Here is a 26,849-nt window from a genome sequence, read left to right on the forward strand (position 1 = left end):
GAGAAAACGCTCGGCTCCCAGGACGCAAGGGGAATTGGCGTTAAACTTTGCAGGGCCGACGGGCCGGCGGCCAGAGGAGGCGGCTGGCACCCCCGGCGCCGCCGCGGCCCCTCCAGCTCACTGCCCGCTCGCCCGCCCCCTCCCTCCCTGCACTCGCTCGGCACAGACTCGGCCCCAGCCCCCTCCCTCCTCCCGCTCGCTCCACGCTCGTTCGCTCGCTCGCCGGCTCCTCCTCACTCGCCCGCCCGCGCCCGGCGCAGCTCGGCCAGAGCGACCGCGGGGCTGAGCGCGCGTCCGCCCAGGGGGCTCCGGAAGCTGCCCCGGCCCGCGGCCTCCTCCCTCGCTCCCGCTTCCCCTTTCTCGCTCACCGCCGCCCTCCTTCCCCAGCTCCCTCGCCGTCCGCCCGCCCCACAGCCAGCGGCTCCGCGCCCCCTGCAGCCACGATGCCCGCGGCCCGGCCGCCCGCCGCGGGACTCCGCGGGATCTCGCTGTTCCTCGCTCTGCTCCTGGGGAGCCCGGCGGCAGCGCTGGAGCGAGGTAAGCGCCCCGAGGGGCGGGGCGGGCAGGGGGCAAAGTTGCCGGGAGAGCGGGGCAGCCAGGGGTCGGGGCTGACCAGGGCGACTCAGGCACCACCCGCCGGGATGGGAAGCGGTGGTGGCTGTCCAAAATCGAGGCTAGGAACCGCACGTCCCCTTGGCCCGGGCTGATGGGAGTGTGGAGGCGGGGATGTGTTGAAGGACTCGGGCGCTTCCCTGCTTCGGCTGCGGGCTCCCTTTCGGTCTTCCCCGGCTGTGGGGCTGATTCTCCTTTGCAGCCAAGGAGGATCTCCTTGGAGTGGGGTCGCCTCCAAACCCCAAATTCCCGGCGCTTCTCTGCAACCGCACCCGGGGCTGGGTGCCAGATAATTATCTTCCTCTCCGGGAGAGGACAGGAAGGGGGGTGAGAAGCTGACCCACCCTGCAACTGAGGACTAGACTCAAACAGTGCATTTGCCGCTCCCCCCGACACCACAGAAACCCTTGACTCCTTTGGTTCAGGCTACCCCGAGGGTCTGTGTTCCTGGATCGATCTCAGCCAAGCGTCAGGATACCGGACTTGGGTGTGGCTTTCGCTAGAGGCCGGTGGAGGGGGCTGAGGGCTCTGAGAACTTGGTAGGGGAGGGAGAAGAGATGTTAGTTAGCAGTTGGGAACCTGAACGGGCTCCCCTCTACTCTCTCCCCTACTGCCTAGCATCTCTGATCACTGTTAGGAATGGGGGTGAGGGGTGTTAGTTTCATCTACCACGTGTTTGTTGAATGGGAAGAGGGGCCCAAGTTTAGCAGAGAATGACAGCTCCTCTTTCTCAGACCTAGAACCATACCCTCTCTCCACCCCGGTAAGGTACCCCAGGAAAAGTTATGGGTGGGGGAGAGGGCCAGATAGAGAGAGGGGTGCAACGCCTAACTCACCCAAAGCTAACCCTCAGAGCTTCGGGGGTTTTCTCAGGCACCTAGGAGACCCGAAAATCAATGGGAGCGTTAGTTGGCCACAGGACCCGGCCTTCTTGCAAGGTCCCAGAAATGCGCTCCTCACGTGTAAAAAAGCAGACAGCTGCAGGGTCTGCCCAGGCTGAAGACAGAGGGAGCGCAGGCACTATGCTAATCTGGGGCTCCGCCTCTGTCATTTGCACCGTCTTGACTCGGAGTTGGGGGACAGGCGGTGTTCTTTTCCGGGGAGTTCTGGACCCCCAGCGCGCGCACCTGCTTTCAGCACCAAAGGCCCTGGACAGCTCTCAGCTCCACGGGCCCTGGCTCTGGGTCCCTTTCCCTTCAACCCTTCCCGGTGGCCTGGAGTGCCCCCCTCAGCATAAATCAGGCATTTTATCCCCCATCTCCCCGTCTTTTTAAATGTAGAGCCCAGAGTGCAGAGCAAAGGAAATTGTTCATCACCTTTTGTTTAACAAAGCATATCATTGAAGAACCCCCACCCCTTTTTTATGAGGCAATAATGTCCACAATTTACACCAGGTCTGGACAGTTTCTCTGGGAAAGATAGGGAAAGAGATTTGGTTTAAACAAATCGTTTCCACCACAGCATGGCCTTTCTTAATTAGCTGTCTCTTTCTAACAATGGCTTGGTGGCCTTGAACTGAGTCCAGCTCCTCCCTCCCCCACCCCCTTTTGAATCTGTGTTGTGACTAACACACATATAAAAAGAACCTGAATCTACCCAGCAGCTTACTGGATTTTCTAAAGCAGTTCTACCTCTGAGAACTCCACTCTCCAATACACCACCTTGCAGGGAAAAAAAAAATTGTCTTAATGGCACGTATTGAATTGTCATCTAAGACAAGGATTTCCTATTCTGTTTCCTTCACGGGCTGCAAACACATTGTAAGAGCAGGGGGAGACATGTGTGTGTTTTAATTTTTAAGACATTTCATACTATTTTTCCAACTGCTCAACACCATGGCTAGCCAGCATATTTTTTAAATTGACTTCAGGTCACCACCAAATTAAAGTCAAGTGATGTGCTACTTCAGAAAGCTCATTAATAAGTGTGTGGTTCTGACTCTGAGTCATAAGGAGGGAGTGATACTGGCCAATGAGCATTGCCGAGTCTGGTGGTGCATTTGGAGACAATTGACCTTCCACAATAAATTCTATTTTTAATATAGAGCCCAACATCCACTAATGTCAGATGGAGAACCATTCACCTAACTCGTTGTTGCGAACTAGTTCTTCTGCTTGCGGTGAAGTGAGGGGATTTGTAAATACTCAAAAGGGACTTGTTGCTACATTCTGATGCAGGTCACGTGGTTCTCTGGGCCATTTCGCTGTAAGGCATGAATAAGTATAAAGTATAACTTGTTTTTGAAGAGCCTCCTTATTGTCTAAGATATGCACATGGGGAATAATTGTAACTACATGCAAAGACTGCAAAGCCTAAGAATAATTTCTTTTCTTTTTCTCTTGAATTAATAAGGCAAATTCAGTATTGCTCAATAAGACTCAAATTTGCTGCTTCCCCAGTCTCTAACGTGTGTTGTGGTTAGATTCACTTAAAGACTATTTTCATTATGGATTGGCATTATTTTCCATAGAGTTTTGCCCGTTCCTGCCAGGGGCCACCGTATCTAAGCTTGAGGGATTCATCTTGTGTTCATATGGCTCAGTTAGGTATTAAGAAAATAATGTTACATTCCTTTCCTTCCCCTTCCAGGGCAAAAGGATATTTTCTGATCAGAGTGGCTTGTTTTCTTATTTTTGCTTACAAGTCCATTCCTGCAAGCTGTTCAAATGAGCTCGATTTACTGGCCCTCCTATTCTGTCCAGAGACAATTTATCCAATATACCTACTGTGCAGACCTCCACTAGGGGCGCTCCAAGATCTAGCTGGCGACTAAGGGCAGAAGAGAGGGGAATTCTGACCTGTGAACAACCAGGTGTGTGCAACACCAAAGGTCAGCAGAATGGAGCTCCTCTCAGCCTGGAGGCCTTGCTATCATCTCTCCCCTCCCTCTTTCTGATTACTACATTTTATTACTGTTTCTCAGAGAAAAATTATTGGTCACCCTTGACACACGCAGTGAAAAAGAGAAAGAAAACGTAAAAAGAAGCCCGGAGAATGCTCCAAGGAAAATGTCAATCCAACTGCCCTTTTTGTATTTTTGCAGTTTCCTTCATGAAGCCAAATTGCAAAACATCCAAGAGGCTGTGGAAAGGCTGTTCTGGGGAGTTTGACTGAGCTGGGCACTGGAATTAGATTTATAAAGTCCAGGAAAAGAAGTGCAGCTCCATAATTAGAGTGACCTGGGTCCAGAGGCCAGCTCCATTGTCTATTAACACATGGCCTTCAGCAGAACTATTTTATCTGAACTCCCATTTCACCATCTGAGGAATGGGGGCAGGACAAGGAGGACTGATGATACCAGCCTGGAAGGATGGTTGCAGGGATTACATAATGCATGTAAAAGCAGCTGGCACGGAGTAGGTGCTCAAGTAATGTTTATTTCTTTCTTTCCCTGCTTTCCAAAGGGCAAACTTCTCCTATTAGTAGACACCAAGAAAACAAATCTCTGCGATTGGCATGAAGCAGATGTTGGTGTAAATATTGGGATAATTCAGGCTAAAGTAGAAAGGGGTTGAAGGGCATAGTGAGTAACTCCAGTTACCTGTATTCTCACCTTTGGCAGATGAGAATTTGACCTTGCCTGGTGCAGACACCCTTCCCTTCCAAACTCTCATGCTGTTTCTTTTTGAACCTAAATATTACCATCAGGAATCAGAGTTCATGGTACTGGAGATCGAGCGGATGCAGGAGAGCAGGTTAATGGTTGGGAAGAAGACATAAGAAGCAAGTCTTCTGGAAAAAGATATTTGCCCTTTCATTCATTCATTTGAATTTACCGAGCACTTCCTATGTGTCTTAGTTCAACCTGCTATAACAAAAATGCCTTAGATAGGGTGGCTTAAACAACAGAAATTTATTTCTCACATTTCTGGAGGCTGGGAAGTCCAAGCTCAGGGCGCCAACAGACTCAGTATCTGGTGAGTGTCTGTCATCTCTCTTTCTGCTTTGCAGACAGCCACTTTCTAGCTGAATTCTCATATGGCCAAGAGGGACAGAGAGCCCGGGTCTCCTCATGTTAGAAATGAACTAATCTTTATCATGGGGGCCCTATCTTTATGATTTCATTTTAACCTAATTAATTCCCAAAGGCTCCACCTCCAAATGTCATTACATTGGTGATAAGGCCATCAACGTATTGATTTAGGGGGGACACAGACATTTGATCTATAGCACTACGCATGCGGTAGACCTTGTGTTGGGTGCTGGAGTACTATAATATGATAAAGCTCCTGCCCCAGTAATGGCAGCCTAGCAAGAGACATCTGCAGGTAAACTACTATCATCCATGCCATGTGGTAAGTTCTTTGGTGGGGGGATATCAGACATCTATGGGACCTCACGTGGATGTGTTTAAGTAGCATTTGAACTGGCCCTGAAGGGGATAGGACAGGTACCAGCAGCCAGAGGAGAAATTTCTACAGTAGGATAAGGAAAATCCTGAAGGCTTCACTCTCAGAACACATCACACCCCCGCGGAATTGGAGAGAGGAAACAGAGGAGCGAGTGGGAGGAGAAAGTAGGCAGGTGCACATGCTCACGCTCAAAAAAAAGATAATCTGTCGGACCTGCCTGTCCTCCCTGCTCTCCCCTGAACTTCACGGGCTGGGTAGACGAGAGCTGGAACAAAGGACTTTGAGCCGCGGTGTTCGCTATTGTCCACTAGAGGTTGTGATGACACCGAAGGAATCTTCTCAGAAGGGAGCGAGGCCCAGCTGCTGAGCACAGACAGCATCACACAGCCCTGGGTAAACACTGCTTTAGTGGATTTGCATGTTTGCATAATCCTCTGGTTACTGTAGTTCCTTAGAAGCATCCCTTTGGTGGCTGTGACAATAGGGAGCAGGGCAGGGAATAGGACTGCTTTGAGGAAAGGGTAAAAGTATGGTGAGTTGGGAGGAGGTCAGTGGATGCACGAGATATAATTTACTAGAACATGGCAAGGACTGAGTTTAAGCAATGCAAACAGCATTTATTGAGTGTTGATTTTGTGCCAAGCCTTATAATAAGTGCTTTATATAGATATGTGCAGAGAATTCTCACAATAGCCCATGAGAGAGATGCAGTTGTTATCTGCATTGTATGGACTGGGGAAACTGAGGTACTGAGAGGTTAAGCAATGCCTAACATCACAAAGGGATTGAAGTCCAGCCTCAGATCCAGGCTGGTGTCAGAATCATGACATCAAGTCCCACTACTACCTTTTATATCCTGCATTCCCCAAGACCACGTGCAGATTCTGATGGTTCATAGGAAGGGATGGTGTATGTTTGCCAGATGCGCATGGGATGTGTACTCAATGCCTAACACAGTCCCTGGCACACATAGCAAGCATTTAAGTAAAGCTGGTCAAATTGAAGTGAGTCATAAGGTAAAACAGGTTACAATTTTATTTATAGGCAATTAATTCACAATCATTATAGTTAGTGAGCATTTACTATATCTCAGGCACTTACGTTGGTTATTTTAATTAATTTTAACAATATCATTTCATTTTATAGATGAGGAAACCAAGGCTTAGAGAAGCTGAGTTATGCATAGGTAAGGTTTAAATCCTTGGTGCCTTCCAAGCTGGGTCCTTCTGTATTTCTAAATGAAATGTGTGAGAAAGACCGTTTCACCATTAATGTGCAGATAGTCTGGATGGGTAAGTGCACCAAACTCCAAAGACTGACAGGACAGAAACCAAAACCAACCCTCAGTAGTTCGCAAAAAAGATGAACATAGGGATTATTCTTTCCAGTTGAGGAAAGGAGAAGACCTCGTAAAAGAGAGTGAGCAGTCCAGCTGTTTCATTGGTTGGCACCGAGATTATGTGACTGCTTGCAATTTCTCAAGTTTCCAGGTCACCCAACCATTAATGGAGAACTCACATTGTATAAAATTGGTTTCTGTAAGCCCCTAAATTCAGGACCTAACCTAAACCATTTCCTATCTATGAGTCTCAATTTTTCCTTCTGTAAAATGGATCACAATAATCACTACCACATTCATCAAGCTGTCCTTACAGGGCTGGGATGGGACAAGAGAGTTAAGATGCTTTGCACATACCAAGAAATCAGTCCTTGAGGAAGTAAGTGCTGCCATGGAAGGCTGAAGACCTCAAACACCCCCATGTGTTTCTTCCTGGGCTTGTTATAGCCAGCATTATAGCAAATATAACACTGCTGTTTGCCATTGATTGTGGACCTACTCTGTGCCAGGAGGCTGTCTTTGTGCTTTTCCTGTATTCACGTATTTGATCCTCATGTGTTCCTATCAGGTGGTATGATAAACTAGATTTTACAGATAAGGCAACTGGGTCAGAACGGTACAAGCACTTGCTCAGGGTCTCATGGACAATGAGCGGTGGAGTCAGGATTCAACCCCAGAACTTTTTGATTCCAAAGCCCACGCTTGTTCTAAATACTGGGGCATGAAGATGTGGGTATCACATAGCACAGAGCAAAATGGAAATGGAGAGCTGATGCAAGCCTGGAGATCAAGGTGGTTTGACAGGACTCCAAGAGGAGAGATTCTTTCTCATCCAGTGGCAAATGCCAGGTGTCCCAAGTCAGCTTTCTGAGACAGAAAACAGTTTATCCCAGCCTCTTTCATACCTACTTTGATGGCTTGTGCGTGAGCCTTATTCTCATCTTACTCATGCTATTCCTGCAGCCTGGACTGTCATCCTAGAGGAGCGCATAGCTGGTTGTGTAGAGAGGACTAAATCAAGTTCCCAACTGGCTGATTTTAACAGTATGATCTTGAGCTATTTACTTTAGTTCTCTAGGCCTGTTTTGGCCTGACATATAAAATGAGAGGATTAGATTTACATTACAAGATTGTTAAGACTCGTCAATATATGTGCATATTCATAGCTCATTGCAAGCACTCAATAAAAATTTGCCATTATTGCTCTACTATTAACCTGGTAAACTTCTATTCATCCTTCAGAACCCAGTCCTAATTCTCCTTTTCTGTGAAGTCTTCTCTTGCTCCTCTCCTGTCTATGCCAATTATGAATGATCCTCTTGGCCCCTTATCACATTTTATCCCTCTACTATGGGTAATTCATACACTGATAATGCCTGAGTTGCCAATTTACATAACTCCCTCCCCCTAAACAATGAACTCTTAGAAAACCTCAACTGAATCTTACTCATTCATATGCCCCTTAGCCTGTATCTAATCCAGTATAAATTCTCAACCCATTATGTTAAATTACTTTTCCTCTTAATCTTAGTTTTGGGGAGGTGAAGTTAGAGTCCTGACATCTGAATTTAATTCCTGACTCTCCTATCCTGTGTGGTCTTAGGCAGCCTGTATAAACCTTGATTTTTTATCTGAAAAATGGGAATAATAATAGTGTCCAACCTCATAGGATTGCTGTAGAGGAAAACCAATGAGATAATAGATGTGAAATCACTAAGTAACTCTACAAAAAAGGAGGAAGAGAAAGAAAAATTAAAAAGTGGAAGGAGAGAAATACACTTTGTAAAGAGAAAAGAAAAAACCTTTGTGCAAACACAAAACCACAAGATAGGCCATTCATCGGGTCCTCACTAAAGCCATCTTTCTTTCCAAAGGAAATATTGGATGCAATTGTTTGCCCTGTGCCTAAGCTCATTTCAAAGCAGAAACCTTCTGGACATCCTACTGCTTATTGTTGAATCTGCCTTCTCTTAGGTCTCCGGCAGCTGCAAAAACAGAAAATGCCCAGCTGAAAACTGGGACAGTATAGCAAAGTGAATAAAAACCCAGGCTCTAGAGTCAGAGCAGCCTGGGTTTCAGTCTGTTGCTTCTTATTAGATGTGTATCCTTAGTCAAGCCACTTTGTCACCTTGAGCTGGCACCGGGCCTTGCATAGGAGTGAGGGTCTATGATCTGCCCACTTCTCAGGGATAATATGATATGGGAGAGAGGTTGTATAGTTAGAATAGGCCTCCTTGGTGTCTGTAATATTAATCAGATTCTAGCAGTTATTTGGGATTCTTATCTGCCTCAATCCTCTCCCTGATATTTTCATTTTATTGAGGAAAGAGACCCAGAGACAAGAAAGGGCTTACTCAAAGTCCCAACTGTGAGTGGCAGAGCCAGGACTTGAACCCCTCACTCATGTCTTCTGACTCCCATGCTAAAGTGACTTCCACCTACTTTCAAGAAAAATGGAATCCCTATCCCTCTCAAGTTTATGTCCTGAGACCCAAGGAGTGTGGCAATGGAAGTTTTAAGGGTATCTGTTTTCAGTAAACCACTGGCGTCTATTACCCACATGGGACATTTACATTATGTGGCCATGGAAGACTGACTGCATGAAAGAGGCTTTGGTAGAAGTGGAAATCAAGCCATAGCTCCCTCCTCTGCTGACCTGGCGCTTGAATCTTCAAGGCACCAGCAGATAAGCTTGCACCGGGGAATGGTGCCATCCAAGCATCTGGCTTGAGTCAAGCAAGCAAGAGTTAAATGAAGAGGCTCAAGGAGACCCAAGGCCCAGGCTAGGTATCCCTCCTAGGCTTCCTCACTCTCACCATGGGTCATGGATAGTGGCTGATTGAGAAACCCACTGGGGATCTGGGATGTGGAGAGCAGGGAAGGATTGAGTGAGGCATAGCTAATGTAGTTGGTGCCAGCCCGGAGCAAGTAGTAGACACTGGTGATGTTTTGGGGCTGGAGATTAGAACAAGGTAGGTGGATACAGTATAGCACCTGGGGTCTGGAGCTCAGGACAAGTCTTAGTGGGTATAAGCCTCTGGGTGTCAGTTTCCTTGTCTGGTCTCACCTGTTCCCAGTTTAGCTTAGTGTCATAAATTGGTGAGTTCACATTGCCAAAATGGAATGGGCTCTTCAAAGCCATACACCATAATAAAAAAAACACAGACCCTGGAGTCCAAGAGATATGGGTTCAAACCTAATGCTGTGATCTTGAACAAGTCACTTAACTCTGAGATGATGGGAGTGGGTGGTAGTGATGAGGATGAAGAGGGGAATTATGAGTTGCTGTTGTTACTGATGGACCGAGCTGATTCTCAGGTCAGCGATGGCTTCCAAGAGAGGAAATAGTATATTCTAATGTGATTTTTGTGGTATAGTGCTATGGTTGGAATATTTATGTCCCCTCCCCCGACACCAATGTATAGGTTGAAATCCAACCCCTCTGCTGATGGTATTAGCAGTGGGGCTTTGGGGAATTGATTAGGTCATGAAAGTAGAGGTCCCATGAATGGAATAGATGCTCTTAAAAAAAGAGGCTTGAGGCCAGGTGTGGAGACTCGTGCCTGTAATTCCAGCAGTTGGGAGGCTGAGGCAGGAGGATCACTTGAGGCCAGGAGCTCTAGACCAGCCTGGGCAACATGGCAAAACCCCATCTCTACAAAAAATTCTAAAAATTAGCCAGGTGTGGTGGCATATGCCTGTAGTCCCAGCTACTCAAGAGGCTGAGATGGGGGGATCCACTGCAGCCCAGGAGTCCAAGGCTGCAGTGAGCTATGACTGCACCACTGCACTCTAGCCTGAGTGACAGAGCAAGACCTTGTATTTAAAAAACAACAAATGGAGAGACACACCTTACCCCTTTCACCATGAGAGGTAGAAATGTTGAAACAAGAAGCTGTGATGTATAAGAAACAGGCTCTCACCAGACCCTGAATCTGCCAGCACATTGATCTTGGACTTCCCAGTCTCCAGAACTGTGAGGAATAATGTCCAGTTGCTTATAAGCTACCCAGTTTATGGTATTTTGTTGTAGAAGCCAAAAAGGGTCTAAGGCATTTAGAACAAAGACTTATTCAGGATAGCTGAAGAATAAGAAGGTTTGCTCTAAGGACACTGCAAATATTGAGCCAAGAACATTCCAGGACTCTCTCCACTTCTCTCTTGCATGCATCTGCTTCTCCCCACGCATCTGTTCATTCTGGCTTCCTCTCTATTGCCTAACTCCTCTGCTCACTCACCATAGATCTCTCATCACCTCCACTTACCCATTCGCTATTATGGCTTCTCCAGCATAATCACCACATGTGCACTGTCTAATATGGTAGCCACGAACCACATGTAGATATTTAAATTTAAATTAATTAAGATCAGATTGAATTAAAAATTGAGTTCCTCAGTCCTACTAGCCACGTTTCAAGTGCCCAGTAGCTATGTGTGGCTCATGGCCGTCATATTGGACAGCATGGAGAGAGCACAAATGATTTCTGCCCAGTCCTTTGTACTGGGCAACTGGGCAATAGGTTGGTTCTTCATACTTAATCCAGTCATCTCTAACTGGTATGGGAAGCATGCCATGTGACACAAAACCATACCTTGGGATACAGCAATCGCCACTGATGGTGTCTCACACACTTTCACTGCTGGCCTTGATAGCTGCTTCTCAATTCTTCTCATTTTTAGGATGTGGCTCTGCAACCCTTTTGCCAGTTAAGACACATATTCATCAAGATGTGGCCTGTCTGATAATCACATCCGAGAAAACTGGGAAGAATCCTGTCATCATTGTAACTATCTGTTGACTTGCCTCCCTCAGTGCTGTACAATGAAATTTTCGGGATTAGGAGTTGACTTTTATTATCTCTCTATTCTTAGCTATTCAGTTGAATAAATGAGTGAATGGATGAATCAATGAATGAATGATATGCAGTCTTCAGCTATGACTCAAAAGTGTTTGGACATAGAACACAAAAGTCTTTGCAAAAAATGTGCAGTCTTCACATTATTTGGGTAAATGACTTAGGAAAAAATAATTTAGGGTAGGAGTTGTGGGTGATAGAGAGCTAGAAAAGAGGAGCCTCAGAAACTGGTGTATTTAGACATTTAAAAGTGATCCAGGCATTGAAAATCAGGTTGGAGTGGAAAATGAAGAGAAGCCTCAAGGTGGGGTCCCAGGAGCTCTCCCCTTTTCCCATGAGAGATTCATCTGGAATGATGACAGTGGATTTAAGAGCAATAAGGGAGGTTGGTAGGAACACAGAATGTGGCTCCATGCATGGTTTTGGTAACCATTTTTCTACAAAGTTTTAATATTATGGAAACAGGGAGAGGAGATGTTTAGAACAATGTACTCAGAGTGAGCATTCTGAATGGGGGACTCAGCACAGGATTAGGACTGAGGTAGGACTGACTGTGGATCCCCACTCTGCCAATTCTGCGTTGTGTCATGCTGGGGCAAGTCACCGAATCTCCTCAAGCCTCAGTTTCCGTCTGCAAAATGAGAACAGAATTCTTCCCTTGCCCCTCTCTGCAGGGTGGATAGAGAGAATGCAATGCATGTCACTACTATCCTGCACAACTCCAGAGGGAGCTATTTATACTGCAGTGTATGTGAATGGTACCCCTGGAATTAAGCAGTATACAACCTATGCTGCCATATGTGGCAGCCCTGAATATGGAAGTATGCCACCAAACTATGAATCAATTTGCAGAGGAAGAAGGACAGAGCTCCCAAGACTTTTCATTCCCTAAGGACTTCTGATCAGGCCTCCACCTTCTATGCCCCCTTTTAAAGCAGGTTTAACAGAGTGGAAAGCTAATTTGGGGCCAACCACCTTGGAAATTAATGTAAAATATGTGGAATCAAGCCTAGTTTTCCAGGGCTTCAGGAAAGGAAATTTGCATAATGTATGGCATAAATAAAAAATGATTTGCCAGGTTAATTTGCATACTTTAACTTCAGTTGGGGTTAAAACAAAGTTTTTGTTGTTGTTGCTATTTGTAGTTGTGGCTTTTAAAGAAAGCCTCTCTTGTTAATCCGACTGTGTAAGCTTGAGTAAATTACTTAACCTCTCTAGGCCTCGATTTCCTCAACTGTGAAATGAAAATGATAAATGGACTTACATCCTGGGATTGTGGTGAGGAGTTATGAGGTGACTCTGTAAAACTTGTAGAATAGTGGCTGGTACGTAGCAGAAGTTCAATAATTATACAGTATATGTAATATATAATAACATATTATATCATTATCATTAAGTATGCAATGTATCTTGTCCACTTGATATTACAAGAAATTCTTAAAAATGCATATCATTGTGTACCCACATGAAGTTATTTTGAGCTCAGGACCTAGAATTGTGCTAGAACACAGCAAGAGCTCAGTCGTGAGATGCATGGCTGCCCTACAATGAATGCATTATCATCATTATTAATCACTGCCCCATAGGTGCATGTGTTTGAAAGCCTTTCTCCCCTCTAGACTGAGGTCCCTCCAAGGCAGGCACTGTTTTATCTCCCTCCCAATCCCCACCTCTCAACACTACATCTCCCAGATAGTAGAAACTCAGTAAGTGCAGACATGTCGAATGAATAAATGCTGAAGTGTTATTGTTCTTAATTAGTATGCAAGAAATGATTCTTATTAGCATGCATATGAATGAATGGCTGTCTTCCTTGCAGACTAGAAATTCCTCACGTCTAGGTCACCAATATTTGGCTCAGTGCTTGGCGTATCAGGTAGTCAGCAGGTGCTCATTTGGTGTATGATGGTGCTTAAGACCTCAGAATTTAAGGTCCAAGGCCTGACTCTGCATCCCAGCTTTATCATTTACTGGCTGCATAACTTTGGCAAGATATTTGTGCTTTATGGAAATAGCATGTGCAAGGAAAATAACTAACTGTACCTTTTTCATTGAGTTGATGTGAGACAAAAATCAGGAATTTTTGATCAAGAGCTTAGCACAGTCCCTGACACACAAATTAGGTACCCAATATAGATACTACTGTGAATAAATGTATGCATGGCCCTTCCCAAGTGTCTTGATACAGGAAAGGGGCCCTGGTGTATAATAACCAGCTAGAACAGAATTTACAATTTTATGATCCCCATAGAGAAAACATTCTGTGGGAATTCAACGAGGAGCATTGACTTTACAACAACCACATCTATGCACACCTTCCCAATTTAAGGTATGTTATTATCTCATTTAATAAAATGGAAGTTCCAAGCAGAAGGCAGGGGTCCAAGTGAGTAAATCCATCATTCTCTGGCTGTTGTTTTATAATCAAATTTTATCTCAGATCAGCCATAAAACCCTAGAGGAGGCACCACATGGGCGTGGCCTGTCTGCCGGGAGCCTTTCCATCTGTGAATGAGTGACATCAAGAGCAACTTCTTAGCAAGGGGCTTCCAGACAACAGTGCTTGTGTCTCCACCAGACTCCTTCCCTGTTTCTAAAGAAAGCAGACCCCTGGGAAGGCTGAGAAGGAAACAAACTCCTATAATGCACTAGAATCCCTATTAATGGCTTCATTTACAGAATCTTGCTTAATTATTAGCAGAACCTTCAAAGGTGCCTTACAGCCATTTGATTATACATAAAGAAGCTGAGGTCAGATGGCTAAGCAGTGCTGGAGTTGCGACTCTTTTATTCTTTCATCCAAGACCTACTTTCTCTTTATTTCAGACATTCTACTCTGTACCAATCACTTGATAAGTACTAGGGATACAGAGAGAAACAAAACATATCCGTGCCCTCAAGAACTTATCTAACCATTCTTCAAACTCAGGTAGGACCAAGTTCTTTTCTTCTGTCCTCTCCTCACTTCTACGTTGTCCTGATGACTTCCGGGCAGGGGGCAACTTTCTCCAAGGGACCAGGGTTGGGAGCCATGAATTTCTGGGACCACTCCCTATAGCCCTAGTTGCTATTGAAACAAAGCAAGCTCGTTTGATCTTCCTTAACTTCAACAAGAAAAAAAATCTAGTTGATGTTCCGTTAATGGGTGAAATAAATGTGTCACTTTAAGAGAACCTCCAATAACCATCCCAGACTTCACAGAGGCAGAGGAGAACTCCAACGGGGCCTGCTGAGAGCGACGTTGCTGCCTTCAATTATTGCAACAATATGTTGGCATTTCCTTCTTTTGTGAATGTGGGAAAATATATCCTGAGCAGAACTGCAGAGAATTATATAGATGCAGCTGAGCATGTGTATAGATATAAATAATATGCACACTATTTCCATAAAGCATAAACTTGGACAATCAGTTAATGAGGTTTGGCCAGAAACAAATTAATTCCTTTGGGTCCTGGGGTAGTTTTATTCTAAGTAATAATAAAAATAAATAGTCATTTCTTATGCTTAGCACGTGGCAGAGGATATCCATTATTGCATTTGATTGTCAAAAACAACTCCGAGGACCTAGTACTATGGAAAATTACTTCTGTTTTTCAGCAAACTGAGGGTCAGAGAAACTCCACCATGGAACAGTGCCTTGGTTTTTATTTATCCTGACATTGACATTTTGGAAGAGTACAGACCCATTACTTTATAGAATGACCCTCAATTTGGGCATATAGACTTTTGATTCTTACAAAATGTCAGCATGCAGCCCATATTGGCCTATCACTTGCCTTTCTCCTTTTTGGGTGTCTTTGCTATGATTGAAACAAGGCCTAGAATTCCCCCAAGTCAGGCTGTCTTCACTGGTTCCCTCTACCCCAGTGTCTAGTACCAAGCAAGGGTGACCCTCTACCCCACTTCTGGTATCCCTAACCAGATGCCTGCCTCCCTCTCCACCCCACTTCTGCCACAATGCTTCCACGGCACCAGGCTGGTACCCTTGCTATAGTAACGAGCCTGCTCTATTCTTAGTATTTGTTTATGCATCTCTCTTTCCCACTAGGCCATGGGAAATTCAGAATCTGATTCACTGATTCAACCCCAAGAAGCAAATATTTAATAAATGTCTACTTTGTGGGCTCTGCTGTAGGTGCTGGAACAAAAACTAATAGTGCCAGCCCTCAAGAAATGTATGCTCCCTGTGATCTTTCATTCATTTACTGGCCCGAAACATTCATTCATTTATTCAATAAATATTCATTAATATTTTGTGTGCTGGGCTGCATACCCCAAAGCATGCGGATCATTCAATGTTTGCATAATGGGGTAGAAACAATGGTCTACTCCTACAATAAAAGAAAAAAAGGTTAGGCTTATTAATCTCTGATAGAGGCCAGCTGTGGTGGCTCACGCCTGTAATCCCAGCACTTTGGGAGGCCAAGAAGGCAGGTGGATCCCCTGAGGTCAGGAGTTCGAGACCAGCCTGGACAACCTGGTGAAACCTCATTTCTACTAAAAATACAAAAATTAGCCAGGCATGAAGGCATATGGCTGTAGTCCCAGCTACTTGGGAGGCTGAATCAGGAGAATTGCTTGAACCCGGGTGGCAGAGGCTGCAGGGAGCTGAGATCGCTCCACTGCACTCCAGCCTGAGCAACAGAGCAAGACTCTGTCCAAACAAAACAAAACAAAACAAATCTGTGATAGTAAACAAGATTAAGGGCTTCCAATGAACTTCAGACATTCTAATGCACACTATGTATGTGAAGGGGTTAAAAAGAGAGCTGGGGGATTCTGAGAACATCTGGAATCTCAAAGAGAATGGGAATCCCTCTGTCACACTGCCCTTGGGGGCACCAGCCACAGCCAGACACCTTGATCTGACATATAATTTCTCAGCATGAATTACCAGAAAGACCACCCAATGAGAGTCAGAGACCTGAGTTCTGGAGATGACACGGTTGCCAAAAATATGCTGTGTGACCTTGGGCCCATTTCTGTCCCTCTCTGGTCTTTAGTTTCTCCATCTCTAAATTTAGTGGCCTGGGCTGAATCATAGTTTCCAAAATGGACTATGAGTTAAAATCACATGAAGAGCTTTTAAAGACCCAGAAACCCAGCTATACCCCTGCCTACTGAGTCGGACCCATGATTGAGCTATACATGCTGCCTTCTGGATTTTTCTGAGGCCATCAGTAAACTTCACCTGGATGATTCGACCCCCAAGCCATGACCTTTTATGATTCCTTTGTTCATGATAATTATGTCCACCATTTATATGCCAGGCATATGCTAAACCCTTTACTCACATGATCTCATTTAAGCCACATATGAGACCAGTGGGGTGGGGCCTGATACTTCCATTTTACAGCAGGAACCACTGAGGCTTGGAGAGGTTAAGCAGTTCTCTCAAGATCACACAGCTAGTAAGATCCTGCATGCATATCTGTGTCTATGTGACTTTAAAAGAATTTGCCACCTCTCTGTAGTATGAATAGGGGTGGGAATCTACTCTTAGCCCACCGTATTCCCTCCCCAGAGGTAGCCCTGTTCTCCTGGCTCCTCTATTCCCTGAAAATCTAGTTAACTCTTTTAATAAGCCAAATAAATGTGCCCTGTGAAGTGTGTGATCGATCACACCCTGGCTGCCCATGAACCAAGCACAGGTTTGCCGCGCACCGGGGACAGCCTCCCTGACATGAATTATTGCTACCATCAGTCCTCCTTTCCGCTCCTACACTTGCAGGGGAGCGGCTGAGCCAGGGACCTGTGGACACTCAGGATTCAACTCTGGGCTTGGCCAGAGATAAGTCCGTAGAGTTTGGGGCATTTGAAGAACTGACAAGAAGCCAGCATGGCCAGAATATCCTGAACAGAGAAGGAAGTGGGCAAATGAAGTTAAGAGAAAGTATTAAAGAAAAACAATGATTCCGTTGTTATACTTGTTAAAGCATAATAAAGCAAACTTTATTCAGGACCACCACATTGATGGGGACCACTGCAATGGGATTTTGCAGTGGGGGAGATTGGGCTAACTCCAAATATAAATGGGAAAGTTGGAATTTATAGCCAAGGTGCAGAGTAGGGGTGGGGAGGTTAGTGGATGGAAAAAAGGAAACATCAGGGGTAAGGGAGATTCTCCTAAATCCACCTAACAGGATTGTTGCTGAAGGCACACCAGCATGATCAGACATCACCTGGAGATGGTGGAGGATGAGGGACCTGATCAGATATGGAAGGTGATCAGATATCCAGAGCATAGGGTTCTTGCTAAAGTGACTAGCAGGGTTCTTTGCTAAAATTGGATTCCACAAAGAAGTGCACAATTGGCCTAGAAGAAGGTTCAGGAGCCTGATTAAAGTTTGATCAAGCAGAGAATCATTGTCAGTGGCCAGGCCCAGATCCTATAGGGCAGGGAGGACTTGCTGAGAGGTGTTGGGAGTTTATTCTCAGCTGTGCTTAGGAGCACGGGAGGGGATTTTTGGGTTGGATAATGCTGTCTATGATGTGAAAATGGGAGCATTAAAGACAAAAGAGGAATCATTTAGGAGGTCCTCACAGATAGGACTTGAAGGAGTTAATTCTACCCCACACCTCCCAGCTTAAGATAGGGTCACCTCTTCTAGCCTCTCCGCTAAGGTTAGGAACAATTTGTGTATTAGTTTGTTTTCATGCTGCTATGAAGAACTACCCGAGACTGGTTAAATTATAAAGGAAAGAGGTAATTGACTCACAGTTCTGCATGGCTGGGAAGGCCTCAGAAAACCTACAATCAAGGCAGAAGGGGAAGCAAACATGTCCTTCTTCACATGGTGGCAGGAGAGAGAAGTGCCAAGTGAAGGGGGAAAAGCCCCTTCTCAGACCTTGTGAGAACTCACTCACTATCATGAGAACAGCATGGGGGAACCACCCCCATGATCTAATCACCTCCCACGAGATCCCTCTCCCAACACGTGGGGATTACAATTTGCCTTACGATTCAAGATGAGATTTGGGTGGGGAAAAGTTCATTCCACCAAGCCTACTGCTCCCGGTGCAATTTCTCTTCAATTGCAATGGAAGGGAGGCTGATGCTCTGCACTTGCTATAACATCCACAGGATCCCCAGCCTTTGACCCTTTGGCTGTGTCTAAAACCTCCAACTCATCTGCAGACTTGCCGTCTTAAACGTGGCTGGGTGCTTTGAAAGATTTTCTCTGTTGCTCCCCCATAGTGTCTAGAATACAGAAAAAGTAGCAGAGAGGAGAGGAAAAGAATATAAATTTGGGCAAATGATGATTAAATCCACCCCTCCCCGCCTCCCAAACCCCGATCAGACTGTACAAAAAGAATCTTATATATATTATCACTGGCTCTCAGTTTAATGTAGGGCCAACATTGCTGGGTAAATTAAACAACATTTATAATATAGCTGAACTATAAAAATGTGCTTGGGGCAGAAATTAGACATACCAAGCTTTTTCCAGCAAAAGACATTTTTACAAATGCATGAGAACCTGAACCAATTTGGAAGCCCTGTCATTTTGATTTAAAGCCGGGGAAGTGGGGCTGATCCCTAGAGAGGAGAAACAATAATCCAGGTGAGAGGAGATTTTAAAATTCTGGTCGTCATTACTGACCTAACTTGGACTCAAAATGTATCATGTAAAGAAGAGAGTTGACCCATAACTGAGAACTGGGACCCTTCCTTCTTCACCTGCATAACCAGCAAATCTCATATGATTTCCACATGTACCCTCTTCCAGGGAGCCTTCCCTGCCTGTCTCAGCTGAGTTAGGGGCATCGCATTGCAGTACCCATATCCACTTTGTTTTAGTTAACTATTCTTGTGTAACAAACCATCCCTGAAATTTAGTGGCTTAAAATAACAAATATTTACTATTATCTCACATGATTCTGTGGTTTGACTGAGTGCAGCTTGGAGATTCTTCTGCTCAGCGTGGTGTTGAAAAGAGCCAAATCATCTCTGAGCCTCCAAGGGGTTCAACCGCCTGTCTGGTAGCTTGAGCTGCTTGTCACCCGAGCATGTAAGTTTTCCCTCATGTGATTTGGGCTTCTCCCACCATGGGAGCTGGATTCCAAGAGAGAGTGTCCTAAGAGCAAAAGTGAAAGGTGAAGCTCTCTAAACATGACTTGGCAGCCATCTATAACCTACCACTCCCTTGTACTAAGTCATGATATAGTGCTGTTCCCATGTGCTGAGCGGGTACTATGCTAGGTATTCGGCACTCTGTACTCCATCATTGGTTTATGTCTGTGTCTCCTTGCACAAAGGAACCCTTGTCTAATTCATTTCTGCAACGAAGGAGGTGCAGTTAGTTCAGGTTCAACAGAAAAGCCATGGCTCTAAGTGTTCACGCCAAGTGTGGTCACTCTTAACCCGGGAGATTATGGTAAGAGAATGCAGGAATCTAAGGGCCAGCATCAGTATTCTTTTATAGTACCAGCAGTAAAAATAATAGCAGTAGTCATAATGATGATTAATAGTAGTAGGAAGTACTAACAATAGTATAATTTCTACTGCTCTAGCATTAATACATGTAATTCTGCCTTACACTTAAGAGGCATTTGACCACTTACAAAATAATTTTTTTCCGTTACCTTACTTTGCTATTCAACAACTTTGTGAAATGGCCCAGGAGGATTTTTGTTATAAGTCATAGTTTATAAATGAGGAAACTGAGTCTGGGAAGGAACAGAAACTTGTCAATAGTCAATTAAAATTGATATTGTCAAGTACCTACTATTTGCACTCTACACCAATGACTTAATTTCCTCCTTGCAGCAATGTTGTGAGGTAGATACCATTATTGCTACCATTTGACAGATGAGGAAACTGAAGCTCAGAGAGGTGAAGTCCTTGACTTGTCCGGGATTTTATGTTTCCTGGCTGGGATTTGCATCTGGATCAGTCTAACTCTTGAGTCAAAGACTCTTTCCACAATGCTACACTTAATTCCTCCCAGATTACCATTTTCTAAATTACTTTGAGCTGAGAAAACATTCACATAAAAATACAGTCAATCCTCCCCTCTGTATCTGAGAGCTTCTCATCTGAGTATTCAACCAGCTGTGGATTGAAAATATTCTTTAAAAACAATGAAAATAACAATACAATGATAGAAAATAATACAAACTTAAAATTTAAAAACCAATATACTATAACAACTATTTACATAGCATTTACATTCTATTAGGTATTATAAATAATTTAGAGATGATTTAAATTGTATCAGATGATGTGCATAAGTTGTATGCAAATACTACTCCATTTTCTATAAGGAACTTGAGCATCCGTGGATCTTGGCATCCTGGGGGTCCTGGAACGAGTCTCACATGGATACTGACAGACGACTGTAATATGAAAAATCAGAATGAGGGACTCTTCTATGAAAAACTTCCGCCAGGTGCGGTGGCTCACGCCTGTAATCCCAGCACTTTGGGAGGCTGAGGCGGGCGGGTCACGAGGTCAGGAGATCGAGACCATCCTGGCTAAGATGGTGAAACCCCGTCTCTACTAAAAATACAAAAAATTAGCTGGGCGTGGTGGCAGGCACCTGTGGTCCCAGCTACTCGGGAGGCTGAGGCAGGAGAATGGCCTGAACCCGGGAGGCGGAGCTTGCAGTGAGCCAAGATGGCGCCACTGCACTCCAGCCTGGGCGACAGAGCAAGACTGTGTCTCAAAAAAAAAAAAAAAAAAAAAAAAGAAAAGAAAAGAAAAGAAAAACTTCCACCAGTTTTAAAGCCCGCTTTGACCATTTGGAAGTTTTTATTCTTCACCCATTGTTAGTTCTTGGTGGTTTCCACATAGCTGAGGTTACCAAGAAGCAAATTTTCAGATAAACAAGTTGTCATATGTGTAAAGTTGCATGAGGTTATTGAGTCCAATTTTCCCAGGGATTAACTCACTTTGAAGTTATAAATTATGCACTTGATGGGAGCAAAGATATATACGTATATATTTTAGCACCTATAAAACCCATCAACTGGTACTTTTGGAGGACACAGTATACTAAAAGGCAGGATGATGATAGGTTAAGCACGCTGACTTAAAATCAGGCTGCCTGAGTTCCAGTCCCATCTCTGCCACTTATCTCAGGCAAATTATTTCATCTCTCTGTGCCTCAGTTTTCTCATCTTTAACAGGTATTTATAATAGTACCAATTTCACAGGGTTGTGGAGGGGATTAAGTCTATAGTCGGCCTTGGTTCATGTGCTCATCTTTGAACAAGTCGCTGGGGCTGGAACCATGTAGGACCCTGATTGGCCAGCCCTGACCTCCCCCAACACATGGACTGAAAGAGAGAGGTGGGGACTTGCCAAAGGAATGTCAGGAGATGTTCGCCAAGAGAAAAGTCACAGAGAAGTCCAGCATGTTAAGGAACTAAGAGTTTTCTTTTTATTTTTTTCCTGCCATGTCTCAATCAAAATCTGAAAGACTCATAAAGGAACTGAGTGTGTGCTAATAATACAATGACCCAATTGTGAATTAAGCAGATATGTTTCTCTCCAGCAGGGTTAACAAAGTGGCTTGCATCCAGACCCAACACTGCCATTTACTACCTTACCTTCTGCAGGAGAAAGCATGGGAAGTGTGCAGAAAAAGATACAGGGTGTGGCAAGACAGAGGCATGTCAGTTTAGCAGTGACTTGTCATTGGTTGTAAAACATTATCCTATAAATGTAGGATGTTTGAGCAATAGGTCCATGCCAGGTCTCTCTAAGAGGCAAACATTTAAGCAACAACCTCTTGTTTAATGAGAATAAAGAAAATCTGCCACCCAGAAATAGCCTTTGACCCAGCAATCCCATTACTGGGTATACATTCAAAGGAATATAAATCATTCTATTATAAAAATACAAGCATGTGTATGCTCAATGCAGCACTATTCACAATAGCAAAGACATGGAATCAACCTAAATGCCCATCAGTGATAGACTGGATAAAGAAAATGTGGTACATATACACCATGGAATACTATGCAGCCATAAAAAGGAATGCAATCATGTCCTTTCCAGGGACATGGATGGAGCTGGAAGGCATTATCCTCAGCAAACTAATGCAGAAACAGAAAACCAAATACTGCATGCTCTCACTTGTAAGTGGGAGCTGAATTATGAGAACACATGGACACATGGTGGAGAACAAAACACACTGGGGCCTGTTGGAGGGTTGGGGGGTGGGAGGAGGGAGAGCATCAGGAAGAATAGTTAATGAATGCTGGGCTTAATATCTAGGTGACAGGATGATCTGTGCAGCAAACCACCATGGCACATGTTTACCTATGTAACAAACCTGCACATCCTGCACATGTATCCCTGAACTTAAAATAAAAGTTGGAAATAAGAAATAATCTGCCATCAACTAAGTCCTTTCCCTTCTCTGAGCTTCAGTTTCCTAATCTGCAAAATGAGCCAGTTGTACCATCTGGCCTCACAGGACACTTCCAGTCCTTGTGTTCAAGTGATTGTGACTAAATTTAAATGTCTTTAATGACAGCTTGAAAGTCAGGAGTGAGGGCACATCCACTAACTCACTGAATGATAGTAAGCAAGTCACTCCATCCATCCATCCATCCATCCATCCATCCATCCATCCATCCACTCATTCTCCCCTGTCCATCCATTCATCAATGCATCCAGTTATCTGTCCATCCATCTACCCACCTCTTCATCCATCCAACCATCCATTCATCCTTTCATCCATTCATCTGTTCATCACATCCTATCCATCCATTTATCAATGCATCCTTTTATCTGTCCACTCATCCACCTGTTGATGAATCCATTCATTCATCTTTCCACTAATCCATCCTTCCATCTCTCCATCAACCTGTCCATTCATCAACCCATCCTATGCAAAGCCATTTTAAGACCTTGGTTTGATCTAAGCAGTATTATTCTGGAGTCTCACACTCACGTCATAGCATATACATTTAAAGAATTCTTATTGTAACATTTAAGAAGTATTAAAGTTATGTTTTTGAAATTATATTGTTACCAGTAACTCTCTCAATTTATATATACCTGTAATTTCTTGAAAATCATCAAGCATACTCAGGAATTCTTGTGAAATGAGACTCTAACTCATCAACTTTTTCAAATATAATGAAACTTTTATGAACACTAAATTTAAAAAACACTGAGGTTGATATAACGGTATGTTGTGGAGGCATTTAATTTAAGCCTTTATTAATTTTGCTTTTGCAGTTTTCTTTTACTATTTTGGAGCCAATATATTACTTTCAGCTCTCAGGCATTTTCATGGGCTCTTAAAAAGCTTGTAGGCCTCAGGGCCTAATGGGTAAAATAGGCCCATTTCCAAAGTCTTTTAACATCCCTCCTGCATTTCCCGGATCCTAATTGGATGAAGACAGACAGATTATGCAAAAGGCCTATCTGGTCAACCCAAGATAATAAAATAGATGTGTAAAGGAAACATACATGAAGCATCAACCTCACACTAAGGAAACTGCTTCATGTTTGCCCTCCACCCCTTTAGGTATTCCTGTCCTGAATAGAAACAATAATTCTGGACAGATGCGGGGTGAAGATAAAGATGACTTCAAGGGCTCACTGTAAATCGTAATGAGTACCTACTCTAGCAGGGAGTATTTTGATTACTTTTTGAAATGTGAAATCGCAGATTTATCTCCTGTGATCACATTGGGAACATTTTTTTTCCTATATAAAAAGAGGTTTCAAGAAGTGCTGAAAGGTTTAGGATAATGAAGGCAAATTACTTTTACAACAGCAGGGAATTGTGAGCAGTTTGTGTGTCTTTGAACATGGGAAAATAAGAGAATTCTCCAGGGAGAAAAACTCCCAGTTTGTCACTGGAAAAAATTCGTGTGAGACAAATATGGCTTAATGCTTCAGCATGTATATGAATTGGAGCCCTTGGTGAATATCCTAGCCTGTCTCCCTTTTTTAATGATGAAGCATGTTCCACACAGGGAGTGGAGGTAACATACTCAAGATCACAAGGCAAGTTTGTGCCTAGACAGACCAATGGCTGACCCTGGCCCAATGTGGTTCTGCTATCACATGGTGTACCTTGTCCTAAAATAGTGGAAAATGCATAAATGAGAATGGTATTCTTTTTTACAATTTGCTTTTTTTCTTTATTAGACATTTTTGAACATTTGGGAGATGTGTTGAGAAAGTTAATTAACCCATCCTCATCCCACTGCACCAAGGAATCCTCTGTTAACAGCCTGTGCAAATCTTTTCTTTCTTTTGTTACAATTTTGAAAAGCAATTTTCTCTTTATGTTTCTATATGCTTCTTGAGTCTCCATGATATACAGACTTCCCATGGCATTCAATTCTGCTCAATCGTCTGTTGCTATTTGGACCAAATTCTTCCAGGAATAATTACCATGCTGGAGTTCATGGTGACGTGTATGCAGTATACTCATGTTGGGTATCTCCTGGATATCAGGAACTGTGCTAGTTAATGAGGGAAAGAAGTTAACCAGAATGGAATCACTGCCTGCAAGAGACTTAGAGGCTGGGGGGAGGTTCTGTGTATAAACAATTTTGACAAAGAGCAATGTGTCCTGTGATAGGGATAAGACACAGAAGTCCAGGGATGCACTGACCCACACTGGGAGTCAAGGGAGGCTTCCTGGAGGAGATGATCCCTCCTAGATCCCAAAGGATGAGTAAAACTTGACAACGTAAAGATGGGAGAGAGAAAGGCATTGCAAGCTCAGGAAAGAGCAAGCTCAAGGCTTGTAGGCAAGAACTTTGGGGCTGAAAGCAACCTTACATGCCACCATACTCCCATAATTCCTATGTCACAGATGGGAAAACGAAGATCTTTTTGAAGCCCTTGGTGCCATTACACAAGATAGCACATTCTGTTGTTCTTTTTGGCCTTTACAAAAGCAAACGTTATTTGCAGTGGGATGCAAATGGAAGACAATGGTATTGTCTAGCATGATTATCCTGCAGATCTTTGTTATAACTAGGGCATCCTGAAATTAAGAAGATGTAGATTAAATGTGTGCATGGAGTGCTATCCTTACCCCTGAATTCAGAAGGCCTGGCGCTACAGTCACTGGTTGGCAAGATTGGATTGCAGGTCAACTGTTTGTGATCCACTGTAACTTTAATCCTGGCCGAGCTGATGACATTTTGGAATCAGCAATGAATCAACCATTGGACATAATACACACTAGGCTCTTAGAAAAGAGTTGAGGGATCATGGGGAAGAGATGTTCCTGGTAGTGTAGGAAATAGAACACAATTGTCAAGAGCTTACACTCTGGACTTGTACCTACCTTGATTTGAATCCCAGCTCCTCCACTTACAAGCTGTGCAAACAAAGCAAGCAACTGCATTTCTCTGTCTCCTCACCTGTCAAATGGGAGCTGGAATAGCTCCCACCTGGAGGGACTTTGTGTAGATACAAAAGCATGTAAAGATCTTACTTAAGTGTTCAGCACATCCTAAGTGCCCGGCAAATGGTGTAGTTCGAATTATCTTATTTTAATCCAAACCAAGTTCCCTCAGCTTCCAGAACTGGTTGGGGTCAGTTTTATCCACTGACATATTCCTTTTAATAACAGTTTTTGCTGGACAGGACATAAAGAAATAGAAAGATGCTCTGTGCTGCAAAGCCTCCCAGGTACAACTGGGAATGACTCAGTGTGGGGAGTTATTTTGGTTCACTCTTTTGTCTGCTGTGCTCTGGTTGTTCAGATAACTGGACTTTGCCTGACTTTGCAAGACCAGCCAGACTGGGCTTACCTGACGTGCCTCCTCAAACTCTCAAGCTATCTTTGATACACTGCCAATGAGTTAAATATTCCTCATATGATAAAGCAAAGAGGGGGTGATGAAAGTGTGGTAAAACTCTTCAGAGTATTAGGAATTATATAGTGACTTAAAAGCCCAGCTTGGAAAGTCAGAGGAAGCTTAGTTCTCATTTCAGCCTCACCACTGCCTACCTATGTGACCTTGGTCTTACCAGCACCTCTCTCCTAATCTCAGTCTAGTCATTTCAAAAATGGGGGTACTCATGCCTGTCTCATTGGGTTACCATGAAGATTAAATGAGATCATAATATGTAAAGTGTTTGGCACTGTGCTTGGAATGTAGTAAGCACTCAATATATTCTAGATATTCTATTATGTTGTATTTATTCACTTATTTAGCAAAAAGAAATATGTAAAAATTACCACTCTGTGTCAAGCCCTGGGGTGGAAGCTCATGATACAGTGACAAAATGGATGTGGTCTCCATGCTCAATCTATCACAGAAGAAAGACAATAAGTAAGTTAATATGTGTGTGTATGTATACGTATGTGTGTGTGTGTGTGTATATATATATAGTGTGTATGTATATATATATAGTGTGTGTGTATATATATATAGTTTGTGTGTGTGTGTGTGTGATTACAAATAGGAATAAATGCTGTGAAAGCATCAATCAGGGTGCTGAGATCAGGTGGTCATGGAAGGCTTCTATGAGGCATTGACCTTTAAACTAAGATCTGATGGATGAATAGGGAGTTATCAGGCCAAGAGCAAAGGAAACAGCATGTGCAAAGCCCCAAGAAAGGAGTGAGTGATATAGTTTTGATCTGTGTCCCTGCCCAAATCTCATGTCAAATTGTAATCCCCAACGTTGGAAATTGAGTTGGTGGGAGGAGATTTGATCATGGGGGTGGTCCTTCATGAATAGTTTAGCACCAT

General features: G+C 43.9%; 1 protein-coding gene across 8 annotated transcripts in view; it reads left to right on the top strand.

Annotated features, from left to right (window-relative positions):
- The first annotated feature begins 234 nt into the window (after positions 1-234).
- Positions 235-26,849, top strand: part of SEZ6L (seizure related 6 homolog like) — a 214,533-nt gene continuing 187,918 nt past the window's right edge. For 5 of the 8 annotated variants that reach the window (XM_034948566.4, XM_034948567.4, XM_034948569.4 and 2 more), the window contains exon 1: positions 235-537. In XM_034948566.4, the coding sequence (XP_034804457.1) occupies positions 444-537 (94 nt within the window). In that variant the 5' untranslated portion in view covers positions 235-443. The remainder of the gene's footprint in view (positions 538-26,849) is intronic. The other 3 variants (XM_034948572.3, XM_034948568.3, XM_034948570.3) reach the window with 3 other exon arrangements.

This window comes from Pan paniscus, chromosome 23 (genome assembly GCF_029289425.2).
Source record: "Pan paniscus chromosome 23, NHGRI_mPanPan1-v2.0_pri, whole genome shotgun sequence".
NCBI lineage: Eukaryota > Metazoa > Chordata > Mammalia > Primates > Hominidae > Pan > Pan paniscus.